This window comes from Leptidea sinapis, chromosome 42 (assembly GCF_905404315.1).
Source record: "Leptidea sinapis chromosome 42, ilLepSina1.1, whole genome shotgun sequence".
Taxonomy (NCBI): Eukaryota; Metazoa; Arthropoda; class Insecta; order Lepidoptera; family Pieridae; genus Leptidea; species Leptidea sinapis.
In genome coordinates this window covers 7,694,279-7,715,829 of record NC_066306.1, presented here as the reverse complement: position 1 = coordinate 7,715,829, position 21,551 = coordinate 7,694,279, and the positions used below count along the sequence as shown (strand labels likewise).

Here is a 21,551-nt window from a genome sequence, read left to right as displayed (position 1 = left end):
TAGAATTTGTTACTGTACAATATCGTAAAATAAAATTTATTTCGACACACTTGCTCGTAAAGGGGGCTATACACACGTGCATAATAATATTACACACTAATAGAGTTATCCCTGCATAATTAAATTAGTACCTAACTGCAAATAATATGAAAGTTAATAGAATATTTTCAATTTAACCAGGTAATACAGTTTTTTTTTGTTACAACAAAGAGGTTTTATGCCGCTGAACTAATTAAGACGTTAAAGCATTTATTATTAATATCCGGACAACCGAGCCTTGCTCGGATTTTTAAGAATGTACAATTTTGAATTAAAAAAAAAAACTAATAGTACATCTGGATTCGAACCGGGTCTTCTGCTTTCCGGATCACCCAATGTCCCATCTGAGCTATAATAGTCTTGTATATAGTGGCGAAATTTACCTTTGTATTCTAAAGTTATTGTAGCTGTTTCTCATTAAAACGGATAAAACTACATTTTTTTTAAATTGAAACCTAGCTAGATCGATTTATCGCCCCCGAAACCCCCTATATACTAAATTTTATGAAAATCGATTCCGAGATTCCAATTATATATATATACAAGAATTGCTCATTTAAAGATATAAGATTAAATTATTTATAGTTTATAATAATTTGCAATTTCTAAATAAAATATATTCATTTTATAATTTGAATAAGATTAATAATTTAAAATTATAATATATATATTATGTTACAATTATATGTAATCAATCACCTTACATATGGCGCGTGCAAGAAAAAATCTTGTGCGCCATTTCACATAATTGTCATATTACTTAATAATTAAACAATTTATGAAATTTTATACATTTTTATTTATTCCTCGCAAGTGCGTTGAATAAGTGAGTGTGAAACTCGTGAGCAGCTTAGCTTACTTCTATGATATTATATACTACTAGTGGAGCCAACAGAAGTTGTCATGTACACACGTCTTAAATTTGAAATATTGGTCCAGCCGTTAGGAGGAGGACACTAACATACACATGAGCAGGAGAATTATATTATATGGACGGAATTGAGAATCTAAACCAATCTCAAATTCACTAAAACAAAAAAAAGAACATCAAAATCGGTCCAGCCGTTCAGGAGGTACTGTAATTGTGAATCGAAACCATTCTCAAATCCACCTGAAGACACACACCAATCTCAAATTCACTGGAACACAAAAAAATATCATCAAAATCGGTCCAGCCGCCTAGGAGGAGTTCAGTGACATACACACGCACACAAGAAATATATGTATAAAGACTAGCTGAACCAACAAACGTAGTATTGCCATATAAAGTAATAAAATAAATTCAATAATTAAAATTTTTGGGGTATAAAAAATAGATGACGACCGATTCGCTGACCTACCAAATGATATATTATTATTTATCATACATAGATTCATATAAATGTACATAAAATTTATCATACTTCAATAATCATTAAATTCGATTGTCATCATGCAACTCTAGGGCGTATCTGTGGATGTAACAGAATAATATTAGAATCGCGATAGAAAAATAGGTGTTGATCGTAAAGGGTTGAAAATTTTGGGTTATATGTATTTTTTATATATATAAAAAAATAATTATTTAAAAAAAAATCTAGGGCTGGACTACCATTAACATTTAGGGGGATGAAAAATAGATGCTGTTCGATTCTCAGACCTACCCAATATGTATACAAAATTTCATGAGAACCGGTCAAGACGTTTCGGAGGAGTTTAACTACAAACACCGCGACACGAGGATTTTATATATTAGAAGATTAATATCCTGAGTGTGGTCGCTCCATTCAAATCTGTAGTATCATTAAGAAAGTCATTTATGTTAAACAAATCTAGAGAAGTATACACCTAGGTACAGGTATACGTTTTTCTCTTCCATAAAGAGCTGAACATACTAAAGGAAGTTTTTCACAAAAATTCCCATAACCTGATTATCTAAATCATTGGTCTCACTGCTTGTTTTCTTAATATCTCAGATGGAAGGCGTGTTAATTTTTTTTTAATGAAAATAAGGGACGAGACGAGCAGGACGTTCAGATGAACAATGCAGTGCCACTCAGGATTATTGAAAAACCCAAAAAATTCTGAGCGGAACCACAACTGCACTCGTCACCTTGAGACATAATTTGTCAAGTATCATTTGCCCAGTAATTTCACTAGATACGGCGCCCTTTATTCTGCACCAAAGTCATGCTGGACACCGCCAACATACATTGCTATGCAGACGACAGCACTGGTGATGCCAAAACCCCATTAACCGTATCACCGCTCCTCGACATCACTACCCTTAAAGCCTCGCCTAGTATCGGAATGCCGGCAACGCTCTTGTGATTCCTCTGGTGTTGCAAGAGAATGTGGGCGGCGGTGATCACTTAACACCAGGTACGCTCGTTTGTCCTCCTATTCTATAAAAAAAAATGCTTCACTACCTGGCATCCGATGCAAAGAAGCCTCCCACTGGTCAATTAATACATTCCTACCGGGTAACGAATCAGCGCTCCCGAACAAAAAGAAGGAAGTTTACATCAAGTTGACGTAGGTGAACACCACAACGACACGCCACGTTCTTCTAAAAAAAAAAGTATTTATAAGACTACACTAAAATACCCATGTGTAATTATATCTGACGTAAATGGAAATAACCGAAGATCCAGTTTATACGAGGTACAATGCGCCTGCGATAAATTACTGGGAAAACCTTTTTGAATATTAATAGTTTGTAATTTTTAAATGATATTCCTCACTTCTGGGATTAAATGTACACATTTAATTTGTACTAAAATTCATGGACGATGCAGACTTTTAATCCATGAAGTGAAAGATATCACTTAAAAATAACAAACTGTCTAGATTTGCAAGAGCGACATCTCAAGTCATTTTCCTAATGTGCAATTATTGGGATTGAGCAGATTATCTATTGTAGATAATCCTGTAGATGGAGCCGCAACCTGAGAGTTGAACAAGACAAAACAACAACCTTTATAATATGTTACCTTTACAAGTAAGAACCATTTTTTTTATATTTTATACATCAATTAGTGTGAGTCTTACCGTATGTAATCTACAATTTTATTACGAAATCATCTGTATATGTCTAACACCGATGTGGTGAAGTTTCCTGACCAATATTTCATGTTCAACACAATAGAAAGCCTTGGTTAAATCACAATAGACGCCGAAGGCATCTCCAGAATCCTCCTGGACCTCAACTATATTATTATGTATTAGGTCAACACCAGTATCGATACTTGAACGCTTCTGTATATAATCATACTTTGTTTTCGAATGGACTCAATAGCTGGTGTATTGCTACAATAACTGCAAAAGGCTACAAAAATCTTGGATTCGCTATAGGCTTAAGTCAACCTTTTTCAAGGTGTATAATAGTATTATATGCAACATTTCTAGAAGAAGCCTTTATATATATAAAGTTATAAATAATAAGAATTAAAAAGTTATAAAGTTAAAGTTTAAAGGTTAGCTGACAGAAAGGAATACATGATTCAGAGAAGGGAAGTCAGATATGGTCAGGAGTGTTCTGGGGTGAGTTCAGAAGGGAAATTTATATTTTGTGAGCGAGTGATTGTATAGCATATTCAACTAGCTACTCATATCTTCTTTTGATATAGTGTTACTATTATCATTAACATTAATATTCATTTATTATTATCATCTAATACATAGAGCAGCATTTTATGATAATTATATAATATTGATTGCATCTTCGTTTTACAAAAAGAGCGGTTCGCGCTATACATGTATACGGCCTTAGAAGTTGAGACTCAGACTGTTTAAAGAAATAGATATATACTAACGGTGCTATCAGAATAAAAACTCATTTGCAAAACAACGGGCGGTTTTAATTTTTTCCGTCCCTTTAGAAAATACAATACCAAAAGAGGTTTTAATCATTTCAGAACATTACTGGCACAAGAGCACACTGGCGCGTGGTGCATAAAAAAGTTTATTCCAAATTCAAATTTAAGATATAGTCGGACTTTAATAAAAAATGCAGTTAATAGCGCAGCTTATACAAACTCTCTAAGAAAAAAGCGATTCACTCGATTGCATGAAACGTTATTGATAGATTGACAGATGACAATCTTGTAAAAAATGATATAGCCGAATTCCAGTACGTTTAATGCAATAACTGTTCGGTTTCAAATTTAGCCGGATTATAGCTTCGTCGTCATATTATACTTACTTATTTAAACTTATGTCAAATCTCACTGCACTTTTCATACTAAACTTAATTTAAAATTTTACTAAGGCAGTCCCACAGTTCTCATTAAGTACTACGTAGTAGTACATCCTCTTTGTTAATTGCGTATCGTGGTGGGTATCGTTGATAGTTCTTATTAACTTTAAATCATTTTAGGTAATTATTGTCGGATTGTCCTATTTCCTTGATATTTTATGTCTTGATAGGTACCATTATTTAGCGGTCTCATAAATGGCTGATAGAATGATAACAGCGAGCAAAATTATAGCGCTAATTGAGGAAGGGTGTAGTCAATATTATGTGTCCCAGAGGCTCAGGGGCGTGCATTGTGCGCATTTTCTAGCAGGGTAGGCACTGTAGATCTATCGATCGTAGATTAGCTTTTAAATGCAAAGTTTGCTAACCGTAGGTATCGTGTGTCTACCTAAAAAGAAAAAAATTATGAATACAAATTTGGTTATAAAATAACGGAACCAAATTAAACTAAATTAACTTTGACACCAGTGGTATATTTATTTCAGTTTATAACGAGGTAGACACTGCCTAATTGCCTATATGATATGCACTCCCCTGCAGAGGCTAAATGTGCTCGTTCATCAAGAGACTGGTTCCATCAGTAGAAGGCCTGGGTCTTTAAGAAAACCTTACACAGAAGCTCGAGATGACCACTTACTAGTGAACCACTCATTGAGAAATCGCAAATCTTCTTATGTCGACCACAAAAAGACCCTAGAGGAAGTGAGAGGTGTGCAAACCAGCTTATGGACCGTCAGGAGCAGGCTTCTCGCTGCCAAAATATGCATTCGCCGTACAACAGGTGGCCTTTAAGTACGCACGGAGTTGGTAGACTTAGCTTCACTCGAAATTTGCAACGTGGAGTCAAAGGGATTGGGGTAGAGTATTATTCTTGGATGTAACCAGAAAATCACTATATGGTGAGAACCGACGTTGGCGAGTTCTGCGAAGGCATGCCCATTAACCCCTTACATAGAAAACAGCACTTTTAATGCATGCCGGTACATATCAGAAGTCCTTATTGCTTACATACAACCCACATTAATCGTTCTTGGAGAAAATCTGATTTTTATGGACGATAACGCTCGCACTCATGGTTCTGGCGATGTGGAAGCGTATTTTCAAGAAGTATGGATTCGTCGTTTCGATTGGGCAGCTCGAAGTCCCGACTTCGATCCTATAGAGCACATTTGGGATGTACTAAAACGAAGAGTAAGATCGGTGCAGCACGCTCCGCAAAATATCCGGGAGCAAAGGAATGTAATTACTGTGCAGTGGGAAGTTTATTCCAGAAGAAATTTTTCATTAATTCCATGAAATGTTTTTTGTTATGAAAATAAGGGACAAGGCAAGCTGGTGATAATTCATACGCCCTGCCCATTACAATGTAGTGCCGCTCAATATTATTGAAAAACCCCAAAAGTCTCGTCACCTTGAGAAAGTCTCATTTACCCAGTAATTTCACTAGCTACGGCGCCCTTCAGACCGAAACACAGTAATGCTTACACATTACTGCTTCACGGCATAAATAGGCTCCGTTGTGGTACCCATAGCCGGCATCCTGTGCAAAGGAGCCTCCCACTGGTAATATAATGACGAAATTAACAGAAACTACTTTTTACTTATTTATTTAAAGTATTATGGTGGTACAAGCACGTAGAATTATGAAATAAACTGAAGATGCCAGTGGAACGATGAAAAGATGAAAGATGAATGTGGAAGGTTATTGACCTAGGGTGCCCGTTTTTTTTTTTGCAAGAGTGTATTACTCGTAAGTATCTACAACAAACGTATTAATGACGCTTTTGCGCAGTTGACTTTTTTGTTAAACATTTGATGACGATTCACAAATACTTTTTTATGTTAAGGTTGGGTTAAATCATTTTCATTTTTTTTATTTACATAAAGAGTTATAACGAATAATGAGTTTTATTTATAAGAGTTTTTACTGTACTTATATTTATTGAGGGCTTATGTTGCCATGCGTGTGATCACCCAAAACACTTCATACAGAGACAGAATTGTAAAATAGAAGATAGATCACTCATCATTCAGATTGAAAGGATATTTAAGAAGAGTAAGAAATATTCTATTAAATTAAAAGTCATTCATTCTATGAAAAGCTATCCTTTAATTCCATTTAAATATTTAGTAACACAAATGCTTTCAATTATTTGAAAAATAACAAGACAATAATAAATTATGATTAGTCTTAAGCAGCCTTGATAGTTCTGAGCTCCTGTTCGTATTTGACAGAGTATTGGTTCTTGGGATCGTATTTAGCCTTCAGCTGGTTCCAGTAATCAGACTCGTTGTTGATGAAGTGTCCGATCACGCGACGGGTTCCTTTCTTCTGGGTGTCTGTACATTTGCCGCAATTCTCTTCAAGTGCTTCCTTGATATGAGCTGGAAATGAGCAATATAACATTAATTTTCATACTGTAGTAGTTGTGTTACTGTAGTTGACCAAAAGCAGTTATCAAATAGTCATCTATATGATGGCCAAAGTAGATACAATCTGCCATGGGTAATCCACAATACGTAACAAGATTTAATAACAAATGATGAATAAAGTAATTCAATCGATCAAATATCAAAAAACTTATTAGAATTTTAATATTTCTGATTAGATAGAGATAGCCATAGTAAAATGTGACGTCATATCTTATTTTCTCCATTGTAGCTCTACACAAATTTCTTTTTGCGAGAAAGGGATGGAGAAAGCTTACTCCAAGAACCTAATTGCCACTATCTTTTTATTTCTTTGTTTGATTTCAATTTTATTTACACTGTATTATTTCTATCTAAGTGTGTGTGTACTTAGTGTACGCACAAAACATAATTCCTTAAATCTTTTTAAATTTTCGTGCTATTTTACGTTTGTAGATACAACAATCTATATATATAAAAGAGAATGTATGTTTGTATGTTCCCTAATAACTCCTAAACTATTCGACCGATCTCAATGAAATCTTTTGTAATAGATTCGTTGAAGCTCAAGAAAGGTTTACATACATAATTTATAGGGCAAAACAACCTTTGCCAGGTCAGCTAGTATTTTAATATAGAAGGTATTAAATACAACCACTAAAGACTATACCGCAGAATTTAGTGAAACATCGTTTATTTAAAAATCATTAAATTATTTTTATATTATTATACAGAATTTTTTTTAATTTTGCAACTTAAACATTTTGAAATTTATTTAATTCTCGTACATTGGTTGTGGTTTAGTAGACATATGAGTTACAAGAGGCTTACACTAACTGAAGTATAATACGAATGGTGTAGTTGACCAACTAACTTCAGGGTGTTGCATTAGGGTGTTGATGTGCGCAAGCACTGCTCTCTTTACTCTACTTACTCTGATAACTAGAGATCGGATTATATGTAAATGCATATTGCATGTGCTTTTGCATATTCAGTACCTTTTCAGCGGTAGTTGCATATTTTAGAAAAAAAGTACTATGCATATTTACGCTCGATCTCGCTCATCGTTCGATGCTTTTCATAGTACACCCAAACATTGCATTCAAATTTAAATTCTGCCGAATAGCCTCAGTAGACGGTGAACGCTCCTTTTCCACTTACAAAAATTTATCAAGCGATCGTAGACACAATTTGTCTACAGAACATTTAGAATATTTTTAAAGATAAATCATAAATTTCATTGTTACCTAAGTAGGTATATCTTGTAATAGGTTTTTTCACAAATAAGATTGTCAGTACAAGCCTTTATAAAATAAAATAAAAATATTTAAAAATTACTTTTTATTTTTTCCTGTTTAAACTTTAATTGTATGCATATTTTGGCACTTTTTGTGCATATTTTAGCTATTTTACTTGCATATTAGCATGCATGTTTTGGGCATTTTTTGTAGCATATAATCCGGTCTGTACTGATAACCTTTCCCGAACTCGCCGAAAGAAGTCTAAGTGAAATTGCCAATAATGAGACTTGTTAAATAAATAACTTACAAGTATAAAGTAAGTAGTATATTGTTAGTGTTTGTTTGTACTAACATAGAATATTATCTCAATATTTGAAAGTTTTTTTTATGGGATATAAATAAGGAACGAGATAGGATGTTTAGCTGGTGGTAATTGAAACCCCAAAAATTCTGAGCGGCACTACAACTGCGCTCGTCACCTTGAGACATAAGATGATAAGTCTCATTTGCCCAGTAATTTCACTAGCTACGGCACCCTTCAGACAGAAACACAGTAATGCTTACACATTACCGCTTCACGGCAGAAATAGGCGCCGTTGTGCTACCCATAATCTAGCCGGCATCCTGTGTAAAGGAGCCTACCACTGGTCGTATGAGTGTCATAATATATTAATAGGCGCTTTCAATATCCGATCTCTAGTTTAAGATTATTTCGTATCCGGAGTTTATATTCTCTGTTAATCGACCCTAAATTTTCAATTCAATAGTTGAAACTTAATTTGCAATTCCACGTAGGTAATATAAAAAATGCTCATCATTTTCATATCACGTGACACATTCTTTTTTTTTCTAAACTTCAAACAAATACTATGGTAAAGATAACAATTCGTTATCGTATGAATGGTTTGAAAAAAGTGATTACCAAAATGGTTCACGCAGTCCAAGTCCTCGTAGAACAAGAAGCGAACGAAATTACTTCAAAAATTAAAATTATCATACAAACTGTGTACAGCAATTAACCTGTACGGCAATAAAAGAACGTAGTCAATTGTTACGTAACTACTTATTAAATTATAACCCATGTCATACACAGTGTCATACATAAATTAATACTTCTCTCGAGTCTTAGGTCAAGTTCATGAGTAGTACATGAATACGTGTAAACATCATTGTGTTAGATTTTATCCTTAAATATACAATGGCTTTGTACTTAGAATCTGTTAGCGTATCCATGCAAACAAAATGGCGTCTATTATTAAATTAATTATAAAATCGAACTTTATCTTAAACGCATTTTTTTGTGGATTGATTATCTTGTTCTGCTCTTTAAAATAAAACATATGTATCTAATAAAACTCCGTTGAAATAACACTTCTAAAACATTGAGATTTTTAACACTTCATAATAGATTTGAAATAAATATAAGTCCTGTTGATAGAATCTGATAAATAGATGATGATTTAAAAAAATTGCCTGGAAATGTAGTTCTTTATAATATTTTTTGTGGGAGATAAGGACTAACGAGGATACATACGGGTAAGTGATCTCCGCAGCGTACTCCCTGGTAACACTAGAGGAATCACGAGAGTGTTGCCGTACACTATATGAATATGAAAACGGAAAACAAATTGATTGGTACGTAATGTAGTTAGATTGCAAAGTAAGTCGGAGTAAAAACAGTCGAACGAAAACGTTTGTTACAAACACTGTCTTAACGATGAGAGATATATGATTATTGTGTATATACACTTATTTGAACACGAAATAATATGGTTGCACTAGTAAATGCTAACAAAATCGCGCATCAGCTAGTGTTAAAATAAACAAAGTCCAGTCTCACGTCGTCATTCAAATTCAAATATATTTATTCAAAACTAGCTGACCCAGCAAACGTTGTATTGTAAAATAATAAGAGAAAGAAAATCAATAATTAAAATTTTTGGAATATAAAAATAGATCACGACCGATTCTCAGACCTACCAAATATATCGTACATAAAATGTATCGTACTACAATAAATATTATATTAGATTGCCATCTTGCAACCCTATTTCTGTGGATAGGATTTATATACATTGTGAGTTTTCTTAATTTTTAGCAACTTACATTTGAGTTCCTTGCCGTCCGGTGAGCATTTTCCTTGGTCCAGGATACACTTGACGTAAGGAATGAGCAGACGCCTGTTTGAGAGAATTTCGTCGAGGTCAACGTTGTCGTATCTGTCGGTGTAGAGTTCGGGACGAGCGGAGACGAACGCGAACAAAGCCACGAAACAAACAATTGCTAAGCTTTTCATCTTGAATTTATTTACTGGAAACAGTAATACAAAGTTTTAGAAATAAATAATTAGAATACATTTTTGTTCTCATGATATTAAATCAAATCAAAATCACTTTATTCATGTTGGTCACGGAAATGACACTTATGAATATCAAAAATTTTTTTTTTCATATTGAATCTACCGCTACTTCGTAAAGGGTTGAGCTAATGAGGAGAAGTAACAAGAAACTCATTAGTATATAATATCCTGGTGTCTATTTAGAAAAAAGGATTGAGTTTAATTGGGCCTTTAAAAACTTAAAATTAATTTATTGATACCTAAGTTTTGTTGTCTGTGAAGCATTTGTAATAGCTATAATCTATGATTAAAAATTTAAACATAAGATATAATTTCGGAAAGAAAATTTATCGGATTGCATTATAAATATATTCAGTCAAATGATAATCTTATGCAAATCTCCCACATTGAAGAAGTTATATTGAAAATGTCAAAAATTGTAGAGAATTGATGAAGAAATCTTGATTTATAAGTACTTAACGCTACTATTATATTTTTTTTAATAAATACGTATTAATAATACCTTAGAGATGTGGAAGCACTGGTCTGCAACTAGCGACTAATAACAGCTTCACAGCATATGTTCCTTTTATACTTGTTCAAAGTAAACATTAACTTTGTTTGAATTTCTAACATATTTTTTCTCATTACCTGATTAGATTCATAGACAGGGTCAAAGGTTAGAAATCTTTTGCCTCTTTTGTCATCTTTGGGGTACCGTATTGTTATTTATTTATATAGGAAAAATATAGTTACAATAATTGATAACCGTAAAAGTTCACCCGATCGAACCTTTGCAACTACCTTTGAGGTGACGGCGTGATGAATCAACCTTATGTACTACTGCTACCAACTACGAAAAAACATGTGAACGGTGAAATCTTTACATTTGTTATATTGTATCGGGTGTAACCATGCTTTTAACATCAGCTACGTCAGTGACCTTTAAATTTAAATGAGCATATTTTTTTTTATATTTCGTCGATATCGGTAGATAGAGGTACGGACCCATCAGTCCACGAGGCAATTTCGCACTTGGCCGAGTTTTTTACAAGTATCTGTTTCTCTTCGCTTCATTACTTATGAATCATATGCATGTATGGACGTCATAGCTAATAAATAATATTTAAATGTAAAAACTCACAAGCAATTATGCAATTACTCTCGTATTAAATTGGTAATTTAACATAATATATAATTTTAATGACGAATGATTGAACGATGCGGGACTCGAACCCACGACCTCTTGCGTTCCGTACCAATGCTAACTGAGCTAACCGTTCGAGTCACCAATCTTGTTTGCTATGTTCAACTCTCAGGTTGTGGCTTCATCTACAGTATCTACTTTACAGTTGATAGCCCGCTCAACCCCAATATTTACATATTAGGAAATTGACTTGAGACGTCGCTCTTGTAAATCTATACAATTATTTTGATTTACATTACATTTGTGTATTAATTTTCGCTGTCCACTTCGCGTGAAATGCCCTAATAGAAAAGTGATAACTTTTCTATTTTATCAGTAAAACGGTAGCCGCCATGATGTGACGTCATTGCGTCTGGTAAATCTATACTAATATTATAAAGCTGCAGTGTTTGTTTGTTTGTTTGTTTGTTTGAACGCGCTAATCTCTGGTACTACTGGTCCGATTTGAATGATTCTTTCAGTGTTGGGTAGTACATTTATCGAGGAAGGCTATAGGCTATGTTTTTTTTTTCAAAATTAGGGATCCGTAATAAAATTGCTATTTTGTAACACAAGATGTAAAATCGAAAACCTATTTTTGCGTGCGCTGCAATAACTTTTGACAATAGAACAAAATGATGTACAGGCTATAATATAGGCAATATTTTATTACTTATAAAAATTATACTTTATATGGCAAAACAACGTTTGCCGGGTCAGCTAGTTGATAATAAACATAAGCCTAGCGAAACTCTCTAAGAAAAAAGCGATTCAATCGATTGTATGAAACGGCAGTCATTGACAGATTGACAGATGACGGCTATTATCTTGTAAAAAGCGGAGATAGCCGAAATCCACTACGTTTTAAGCAACTGTTCGCTTTCAAACTTAGCCGCATTATACTTCGTCGCCAATCGCAATACTGCAATTACTACTATTTCAAACTTATGCCAAATGAATGCGCGTTTCATACTAAACCAAATTTCAATTATCACTTAGGCAGTTCTTATTATATACTATTACATAGTCTTAACTACAACGCCAAGAAGACAAAAATGGTGATATTTAAATGGAAAAGAGGTCCGGAGAGAGTACCTGGGTTTAGATGGCACGCTAGTGCGAGTTGTAGGGTCCTTTAAATACCCGGGACACCACTTTTGTTTTAAATTTTATATCTTATGTTTATATATGGACTTGCTCGGAAATAAATGAATCATATTATTATTATTATATATACCTCGTATAGACCAGAAGCCTTTGAAAATGATAAAAAGTGAAAAAAAAAAGTTGGATGAAACGTTTTGGAAAAGGAAGGGAATATAACAAAAATAAAGCTAAAATAAATTACGGGTGATCTGAGATCGGGAAGTGGAAAAGGGGGGGTGTTTTAGGGCAAAAAACGGTAGCGAGTATTCATACCTGTTATTTCGTAGCAGCAAAAATAAGGATTAGAATTAATCAATAAAAAAAAGGATAATTTAACACTGAATCATTATCCTTTTTATATTTATAAATAGATTTGATTAATTGTGATTAATTGTAATCCATAGTTTTGCTGCTTCGAAATAACAGGTATGAATACTCGCTACCGTTTTTTGCCCTAAAACACCCCCCCTTTTCAACTTCCTGACCTCAGATCACCCGTAATTTATTTTTGCTTTATTTTTGTTATATTCCCTTCCTTTTCCAAAAAGTTTCATCCAACTTTTTTTTTTCACTTTTTATCATTTTCAAAGGTTTGAGTCAAAATAAGGTGAAAAAATAAATATTTAAATTGAAATAAATCACAGTGTATTTGGGACAAAAAAAGGTAACTTTCTAATTTTTTTTGATATCTTTTTTTTGTATAAGATAAAAAGAAAAAACCAAAAACTTGGTTTTTTGAATATTTCACATAAAGTTTGAGGTTATGTGAAAAAAGTGTGAAAACAAAAGTTTATTACCTACAACTATGCGATTCAACTTTTTGCCATAGGATGTATTTATGCCGGAAATCGAGATAAACTGTTTTTTACCCTAAACCCCCCCCCCCCCCCCTTTTACCACTTCTCTACCTCAGATCGCCCGTAATTTATTTTTCCTTTCATTTTTGTTATATTCTCATCCTTTTCCAATGGGTCTTATCCAACTATTATTTTTTAGTTTCAAAAATTATCGAGCCTGGTCTAGTAGTATTTACAACCTCTTTGATACACATCAGCTGTCAACAGGTCTTCTTTTATTGCTTTGGTGCCAATAATATTTCAAAATTCATATAAATAATGTATTTATTTTAAATAGTACAAATGTACCAAAAGTAAACTTTTTGGTTGTGATGATTAATGTGTTGCAAATTATTTGCTGTTGAGTTTCAAAATGTTAAAATATTAAGGTAAACAATAACATGGTAACATAATATACATACATACATATAATCACGCCTCTTTCCCGTAGCGGTCAGAGACCACTTCTTTCCACTTGCTACGATCCTTACATATTTGTTTCGCTTCGTCCACTTTCATTATTCCTTTCATACATGCTCTTCAGTTTAGGGTACTCTTGACCTGACCTTTTATACTGTACTAGCTGACCCGGCAAACGTTGTTTTGCCATATAAAGTATAATTCACGCGATAGTTTTATAAGTAATAAAATGTTGCCTATATTATAGCCTGTACATCATTTTGTTCTATTGTCAATAGTTTTTGCAGCGCACGCAAAAATAGGTTTTCGATTTTACACCTTGTGTTACAAAATAGTAATTTTATTACGGATCCCTAATTTTGAAAAAAAAAACATTGCCTATAAATGGACAAATGCCTCGATAAATGGACTACCCAACACTGAAAGAATCATTCCAATCGGACCAGTAGTACCAGAGATTAGCGCGTTCAAACAAACAAACAAACACTGCAGCTTTATAATATTAGTATAGATTATAAAACAATCCACTATTGCGTATACATAGACGCATCAACATAGGCTTAAATTAAGCGCTTTTGATTTGTCAATATCGATATGCTCGAAAAAAGTTGAGCCTGAGAAGAACATACAAGAAACTCAACGGCCACTATTTAAATGAATTAGAGTATTTTACAATGGCTATAATAAAAATAACATATAAATTTATAAGGTGCTGCATCCTATATTTGAATCGTGTTCAAAAAAACTGTATAAAAATAGATTATCGTATACTGGATGCATCGATGATCGACCTTTAGAGCTTGTATTCATTGTTTGTGTCAGGATGCTTCGTAAACAAGATGGCCGTTATTACATCAGATGTCAAATCACTTTCGTGATGTATCAGGTTTACTTTGATTCCATCTTATAATACGAGACTACTAGAGGGAAAATTTGTACGTAGACAGACAGTAAACAGATTACGACAGCACGGGTAAATGATGTAGACCGGTTTAATATCCCTTATGATATGAAGCAACCTGTATCCTATGAGCGAACTGGGAAAACCAGGCAACAACGTGTAAAACCCAGAATTGATTTTTTATATTATTTCGCACATGGGATTCCTTTACGGATTTTTTGTACCAAATAATTGATGCACTTTTACACAAATATTTTACCAGTGGGAGGCTACTTTGCACAGGAAGCCGGCTAGATTATGGGTACCACAACGGCGCCTATTTCTGCCGTGAAGCAGTATGTGTAAACATTACTGTGTTTCGGGCGCTGTAGCTAGTGAAATTCCTGGGCAAATGAGACTTCAACATCTTATGTCTCAAGGTGATGAGCGCAATTGTAGCGCCACTCAGAATTTTTGGGTTTTTCAAGAATCCCAAGCGGCACTGCATTGTATTGGGTAGGGCGTATCAATAACCATAAGCTGAACGTCCTGCTCGTCTCGTCCTTTATTTTCATAAAAAAAGCCTTCACGTGCTAGATAACGATAAATTTAATATACTATATATATATCAAAATATCTTTAATAATCAATGAATTAAGGTAATCCATGAAAAGTAAACAAAATGGTTCGCACTAACAATTAGACCAATTGGCCGAAAAAGTTTTATGCATCGTATGTTTTATCGTTCATATTTATAATAACAATATAACATTGACACACTTTTACACAAATTAGGCTGTATTTTGAGTACAAGACAAACGATATATTTAATACAATAAAATTACTTAAACATACATAAATACATATAAACATCCATGACTCGGAAACAAAGCTCTATATTCATCATATCATTTATATCATAATCATTTGCACCTACCGGGATTTGAATCCGGAACCTCTAGCTCCGAAGTCAGGGTCAATAACCAATATAGGCTATATAGGTCATATATACTGGGCTATCAGGCTCATTTTTTATGATCATAAAGGTCTGAAAAATAAAAAATATATAGACGATCATTTTAAGTCAGCTTAAGTCTAGTTGTGTTAAGATTGTACAAATCTTGTCAATCATATTAAACTTAACGGCCGAAAGAGTCTGTTTTGAATAATAGATCCCGGTTTAAGAATTTTATGAGGAGTAAAATAAATCGTTGCCTATAAGTTAAGTAAATGGTCACTTTGGGGTTGCGAGTGTATGTATATAAATACTATAGGATCCAATATGGCAGCCGTGCAAAATTATCATTGCGACATTAAGGATGTAGTTTCAATGGTTCTTGGCAGAGAACATGTTTGGGATAATTTATGTAGCGGCGTTGAGAACTTTTCTTGGGATGGGAATGAAATGTTAAACTCGCGTCAGGACACGTGACCTGATCGAAATTCATAACACAGTCGTTGAAATTATGAATGAAAGTTGATTTTTTTGAGAGATAAACTTTTTAATGTAAAATAATTGTAATTGTTCCCGAGTCTTAAATTTTTTCTGTAATATAAATCGTAATTTTTGTGTACGATAGCGCTTAATATTGTAGTTAACCACATTAAGCTAGTACTTTTTTACTGATAAATAAAGCAATCCGTGCGAAATAATTCCCTAAACATTCCAAAATATTAAAAAATGCACAACGTTAATTTTTATATTTAGGGTTATTAGAGGGTACTCGTATTTTTTTTTAATTTTAAGATGCCAACCGCATGAAACTATCTTCACTACAATATCAACTTCAAGGTTCTCAGGGTGCTAAAGAACGAAATCCAATATTATAATCGTTAATGAGGAGTTAACTCCCGTGCAGTTATTTTCACCGTATTATTTTGTACATTACGGTTCGATTGGTTTAGTAGTTTGAGAGTATATATATTTATATATATTATATAGTTTAAAATAAGATCAAATTCATTATTTAAAATGCTATCAATCAGATTGGCAATTTAATTGTCACTTAACTTCGGTACGAACGAGAATGAGTGTAATTTACTTGTTTATAATAATTGTTAAAGATCATAAATATGCTAATTCTCGTTGAAAGAATATTGACTATAATTAAGCGAGCTTTTCTTCGAATTGATAATGTCAATAACAAGTTTGTAAAAACACTAATGACGCAGATTGTTTCAACATACATTCGCGAAATTCATAGAAATGTGGAAAAGTTTAGGTGTTCAGGTTTAATACTCGTACTAATAAATGTTAATATTGTACGATTTATCTTTTATAATATTAGCTTGCTACTTAACGCGTCTGATAATTTTTCGTCTTTTTAATATAATAACTATATTGGCTTTATATTATGTACTATGGAACAGTGTCTTTATATAATATTGTTATGTTCACGAAAATGAAAAATCGTGGTCAAAAAGATTAGACATCAGAATAATTTCATAATTTTTATTAACTGTTATTAAAGAATATAATTTAAATATAATATTATATGTATATAATATATATATATTTAGAGGTCCCGGGTTCGAATCCCGGTAGGTGCAAGCATTTATATGATGAATATGGATGTTTGTTTCCGAGTCATGGATGTTTAAATGTATTTATGTATGTTTATATATGAATTTATGTATGTTTAAGTAAGTATATTGTATTAAATATATCATTGTCTTGTAACCCATAACACAGGCTATATAATATGCTTAACTTGGGGCAAGATAATTTTTGTAAAAAGTGTGTCAATATTATATTATTTATTTTTATAATTTTTCTCAGCCATTCGCTGGTTTGCCTGCATTTACGGGTCGAAACCAAGTAAATGCAGCGTGTGGTGTGTTAAATTTATGTGTAGGGTGAAATGTCGTGTTCGTCAATTAGTAAGAACTTTCTAACGATTCGGCATGTATTTAAGATAGCGGCTTTATGGAAGGTGATGTAAAGAGTTTCCTTTAATTCTAGCAGTTTAAGACTATGTAACAGATGGTTTGGGATAACACCTGTGGTGGAAAGGACTATTGGAATTACGTATACTTTTTTTTGGTTCCAGATTCTAGCCACTTCATCTTTCAGTTCAGTATATTTGTTGACTTTTTCAGAAATTGTTTTTTGTAAGTTATGAGTGTTTGGAACAGCAATGTCTATCAGTTAGGTTATTTTATTTAATTTATCTTTGAGCGTTATATCCGGTCTATTGTAGTGAATGGTTATGTCTGTAAGTATCGCGCGATCAAAATAAAGTTTATATGTATCGTTATCTAAAACTGTTTGTGTCTATATATGTGCAATATAGGTTTATATTTTTTGAAGTCGCATGTTTGTGAATAGTAGAATCAATTATTAACTGTTCCTTACATCCCATGTGGCCTCGCCTGCATCCTTTTTGTTCTTCCGCTATTATATTATAATGTTTATTGATTTTTGTTGTTATGGCTGATGTTAAGATTTTATATATAGTTGGTAGGCATGTGATTGGTCTATATTGTGAAGGGAGTGGAGATATCTGTGATTTTGGGAGCATATAGGTTATTCCAGTAGCAATGAAATCTGGAATTTTCTGTTTACCAATAATGATATCTTAAATAATTTTTTATACCAAAAGTTATGAATTTTGTCTATCCCTGGTGATTTCCAATTATGCAATCTGGCTGTTATGTTATTTATGTCTGCCTCAGTTATTTCTGTGAAATCCATTTCTTCAATTGCATTCCATTTATTTTCTTCTTCTATAATCCAATCAGCTTTATCATTGTGATGTACTTGTTGTTCCCAGATGCCTTACCAAAACGTTTCCAGTTGTTCTTGTGTGGGTACATTAGGATTGTTTACTGTATCTGTTTTTATTTTCTGTAGAATTTTTTTTCGTTAGTGCTAAACATTGTGTTATCATTTGTTTCCTTTCCTGTGCCTTTTTGTATCTTTTAAGTCTATGAACTTTGAGTTAGAGTGTTTTGTTTTAAAGTGTCTAAAAATTCTTCCGGTTTAATGTTGCTATTTTCATGTTTATTATTAGTGTGCTTCCTGTTTTAAATATTAATATAACATGCTCAATGATTTTAAGGGATCTATTTTTATTGATGTACTGGGTGAGTCGCCCACAGTCTGCTCTGAGTTTTTCTATGTCCTTTTCTAACCTTATTTGCCATGGTGGTTTATTACAGTCTTTGGGCCTTGTGCTTCTAATAAATTCTGTGATCTTATAGTTAAGTTCTTCAGAGATTACTAAGGCTACGCAATATACTATCGTATGTATGTCAGTTAGTTTTGTGTCGTTGGAAATAAATCGGGACAGGATATCGCTATTAAACATATTGACTAGTTGAAATAGGTGAGAATTGTATCTAAGTTTAGGCAATTTTGGTCGGACTAGTGGGTCCATTCCTGAATATTGTGTTAGTGCTGTTTTGAATTTATTACAAATTTCTTCTATTTCAGTGTTCGTACCTGGGTTATGGTCTAATACCGTATCAATATCGTTTTCCATCATTATAGTAACAAATTCAGGCTGTGTGGACATATTATGTGATGTCTGAGTGTTTTAAGAGAATGTTTGTAGTGATTGAGTGTTATATGTGAATGTGTTTAATGATGGATTGTGTGTTTGGTATTGTTTGAGTGGAAGAACATGGAATTACATCGTTTATTGGTTCACTAATGTTAATATGGATTAGATTTTCATTTTCTATTTCTAGTTGTGACTTTATTTCTTCTTTAATTCGATTTAAAGTTTCCTGATTTAAGAGGTTGTTTTTTACTATTACTCTTCTTTGATCCGCAATTCTTTGTTCTGTAACGTTTAAGTCCGGATATTTTTGTAAGAAGAATTTATGAAACTGTTTTCTGTAGGTGGTTAGGTCGGTCTCTAATTTCGTGATGTAGTAATAGGTGCGCATAATGAATAGGTTCATTTCTTTACTCCATTACATGCGCACTCTCGGTTTACCGGCTTTGGTGGACGCGAGTAAAAAGGCATTTGCCCCCCGCGCAGCATCCAAGGTCGGTGTGGGTGAATATCTGCTTGAAAGGGGTGAGGAGGGAATGGATGGTGTATGATGTAGATGGTACTTGGACTATAAGGTTCCGTTGGAGTAGTCCTGTCAGTCAGTCTGTCATTTTCGGCTGTAGTGTTTTCGGATGATCCGGTGGGAGCCCGCCTGTTCAGCTCCTTACCGCTAACGGTTTGCATGCTGAGACACCCAGCGCCAGCTCCAGGTGTGCCCCGGCGATCGCCCCCGGGAAGCGGTCCAATTTTACGTTTTTTCATCGAGCGTGTCTCCATATTGAATGGGTTGTTTGCGTGTCTCCATGTTGATCGGAAAGGTGTGTCTAGGTGTTGGTGACTTTGTAAAGTATTTGTGCCTTCTACCTTAACGAGATAGGGTTTGGTCAAGATGTTAATGACAATTTGTTCAAGCCTTCCTTAAGCCCCCCCCCACCACGGCAAGGTGGTCCCCTGGGGGGGTATTATTATTATTATTATTTAGCACATAATATATTTTACAGCGATTTTAACACAAGGTACAATCATAAATCAATTATGCCTACTGCGATGTATAATATGATACCAGAGAATGTACAAAACAAATGTGTTACGAGATTCAAAAGAATTTTTGTAAATCATTTATGTTTAAAACTACAATAAAAGTTGAAATATAATAAAAGTTGTGTATGTAATTGTGTTCGTGTTTATAATAAGTAACCGAGTAGCATTCACAATTTAAATTCTAGATTACTTAAGAATAAGTTATGTAATTGGCTAAATGCTTATAATTTTTATAGTGTTAAGGAATTCATGGATAAGAAAATTTGATATTCATTGTATTATAATAATAGTGCTAACGAAACATATAAGCTCATTATAATAATATTTTAATTATTGTATAGGTGCCTACTATGTTTTTTGCAAATAAATATTTTCTTTTTTTTTATAATATTACTCAGCCTTTCGCTGGGTGGCTTTCGTTATTATTATTATCATAAATGGCTTTCTAAATGATACCACAGATAGAGCGACCGCTGTCACTTAAATAAATTAATTATTAATTGAAATAATTAATTTTATAGTAATCTGACCACTTCTTAGAGCCCCGTTAAGTTTCTTGCTCCAGTTTTTCTCACGTCTAAGTCATACATTTCTGAATGGAATTTTTAGGCATTCAATCATTGAAGTCATATTTTTTATGTTTAACTTAACTGGCTCCAATTACAAAATGATGTATTGAATTTTTTACCTTTTAATTTTCTTGCATTTTAGTTATTTAGAACTTCATTGATTTTAGTGTATGCTTGAAGTTTTTTATGGAATAGGAGGACAAACGAGCGTACGGGTCACCTGATGTTAAGTGATCACCGCCGCCCACATTCTCTTGCAACACCAGAGGAATCACAAGAGCGTTGCCGGCCTTTAAAGAAGGTGTACGCGCTTTTTTTGAAGGTACCCATGTCGTATTGTCCCGGAAACACCGGACAAGGAAGCTCATTCCATAGCTTTGTAGTACGAGGGAGAAAGCTCCTTGAAAACCGCACTGTGGAGGACCACCACACATCCAGATGGTGGGGATGAAATCCTAACTTGTGGCGTGTCGTGTGAAGGTGGAATTCGGCGGCAGGAATCAGGTTAAAAAGCTCTTCGGAACACTCGCCGTGATAAATGCGGTAGAAGACACACAATGATGCGAAGTATGTGTTTTAATTAAATTTACACTAGCTGCTTCCCGCGATGCCATCTGCGTGGACGCTATAAAAGCTATTAACCGTTAAATACTATTATTTACCTTGTTACGATCTTATTATATATATATTATATAATGCACCAAATA

At 33.6% G+C, this 21,551-nt stretch overlaps 1 protein-coding gene across 1 annotated transcript; it reads right to left on the bottom strand.

Moving 5' to 3' along the window:
- Positions 1-6,366: 6,366 nt before the first annotated feature.
- Positions 6,367-10,913, bottom strand: LOC126976887 (allergen Tha p 1-like). The gene is made up of 3 exons (XM_050825523.1): positions 10,788-10,913; positions 10,033-10,236; positions 6,367-6,661 (listed from the first exon to the last, which is right to left on the bottom strand). Exons 2-3 carry the CDS (start codon positions 10,220-10,222, stop codon positions 6,468-6,470), a joined length of 384 nt encoding a protein of 127 aa, XP_050681480.1. The 5' UTR covers positions 10,223-10,236; positions 10,788-10,913; the 3' UTR covers positions 6,367-6,467.
- Positions 10,914-21,551: the final 10,638 nt, after the last annotated feature.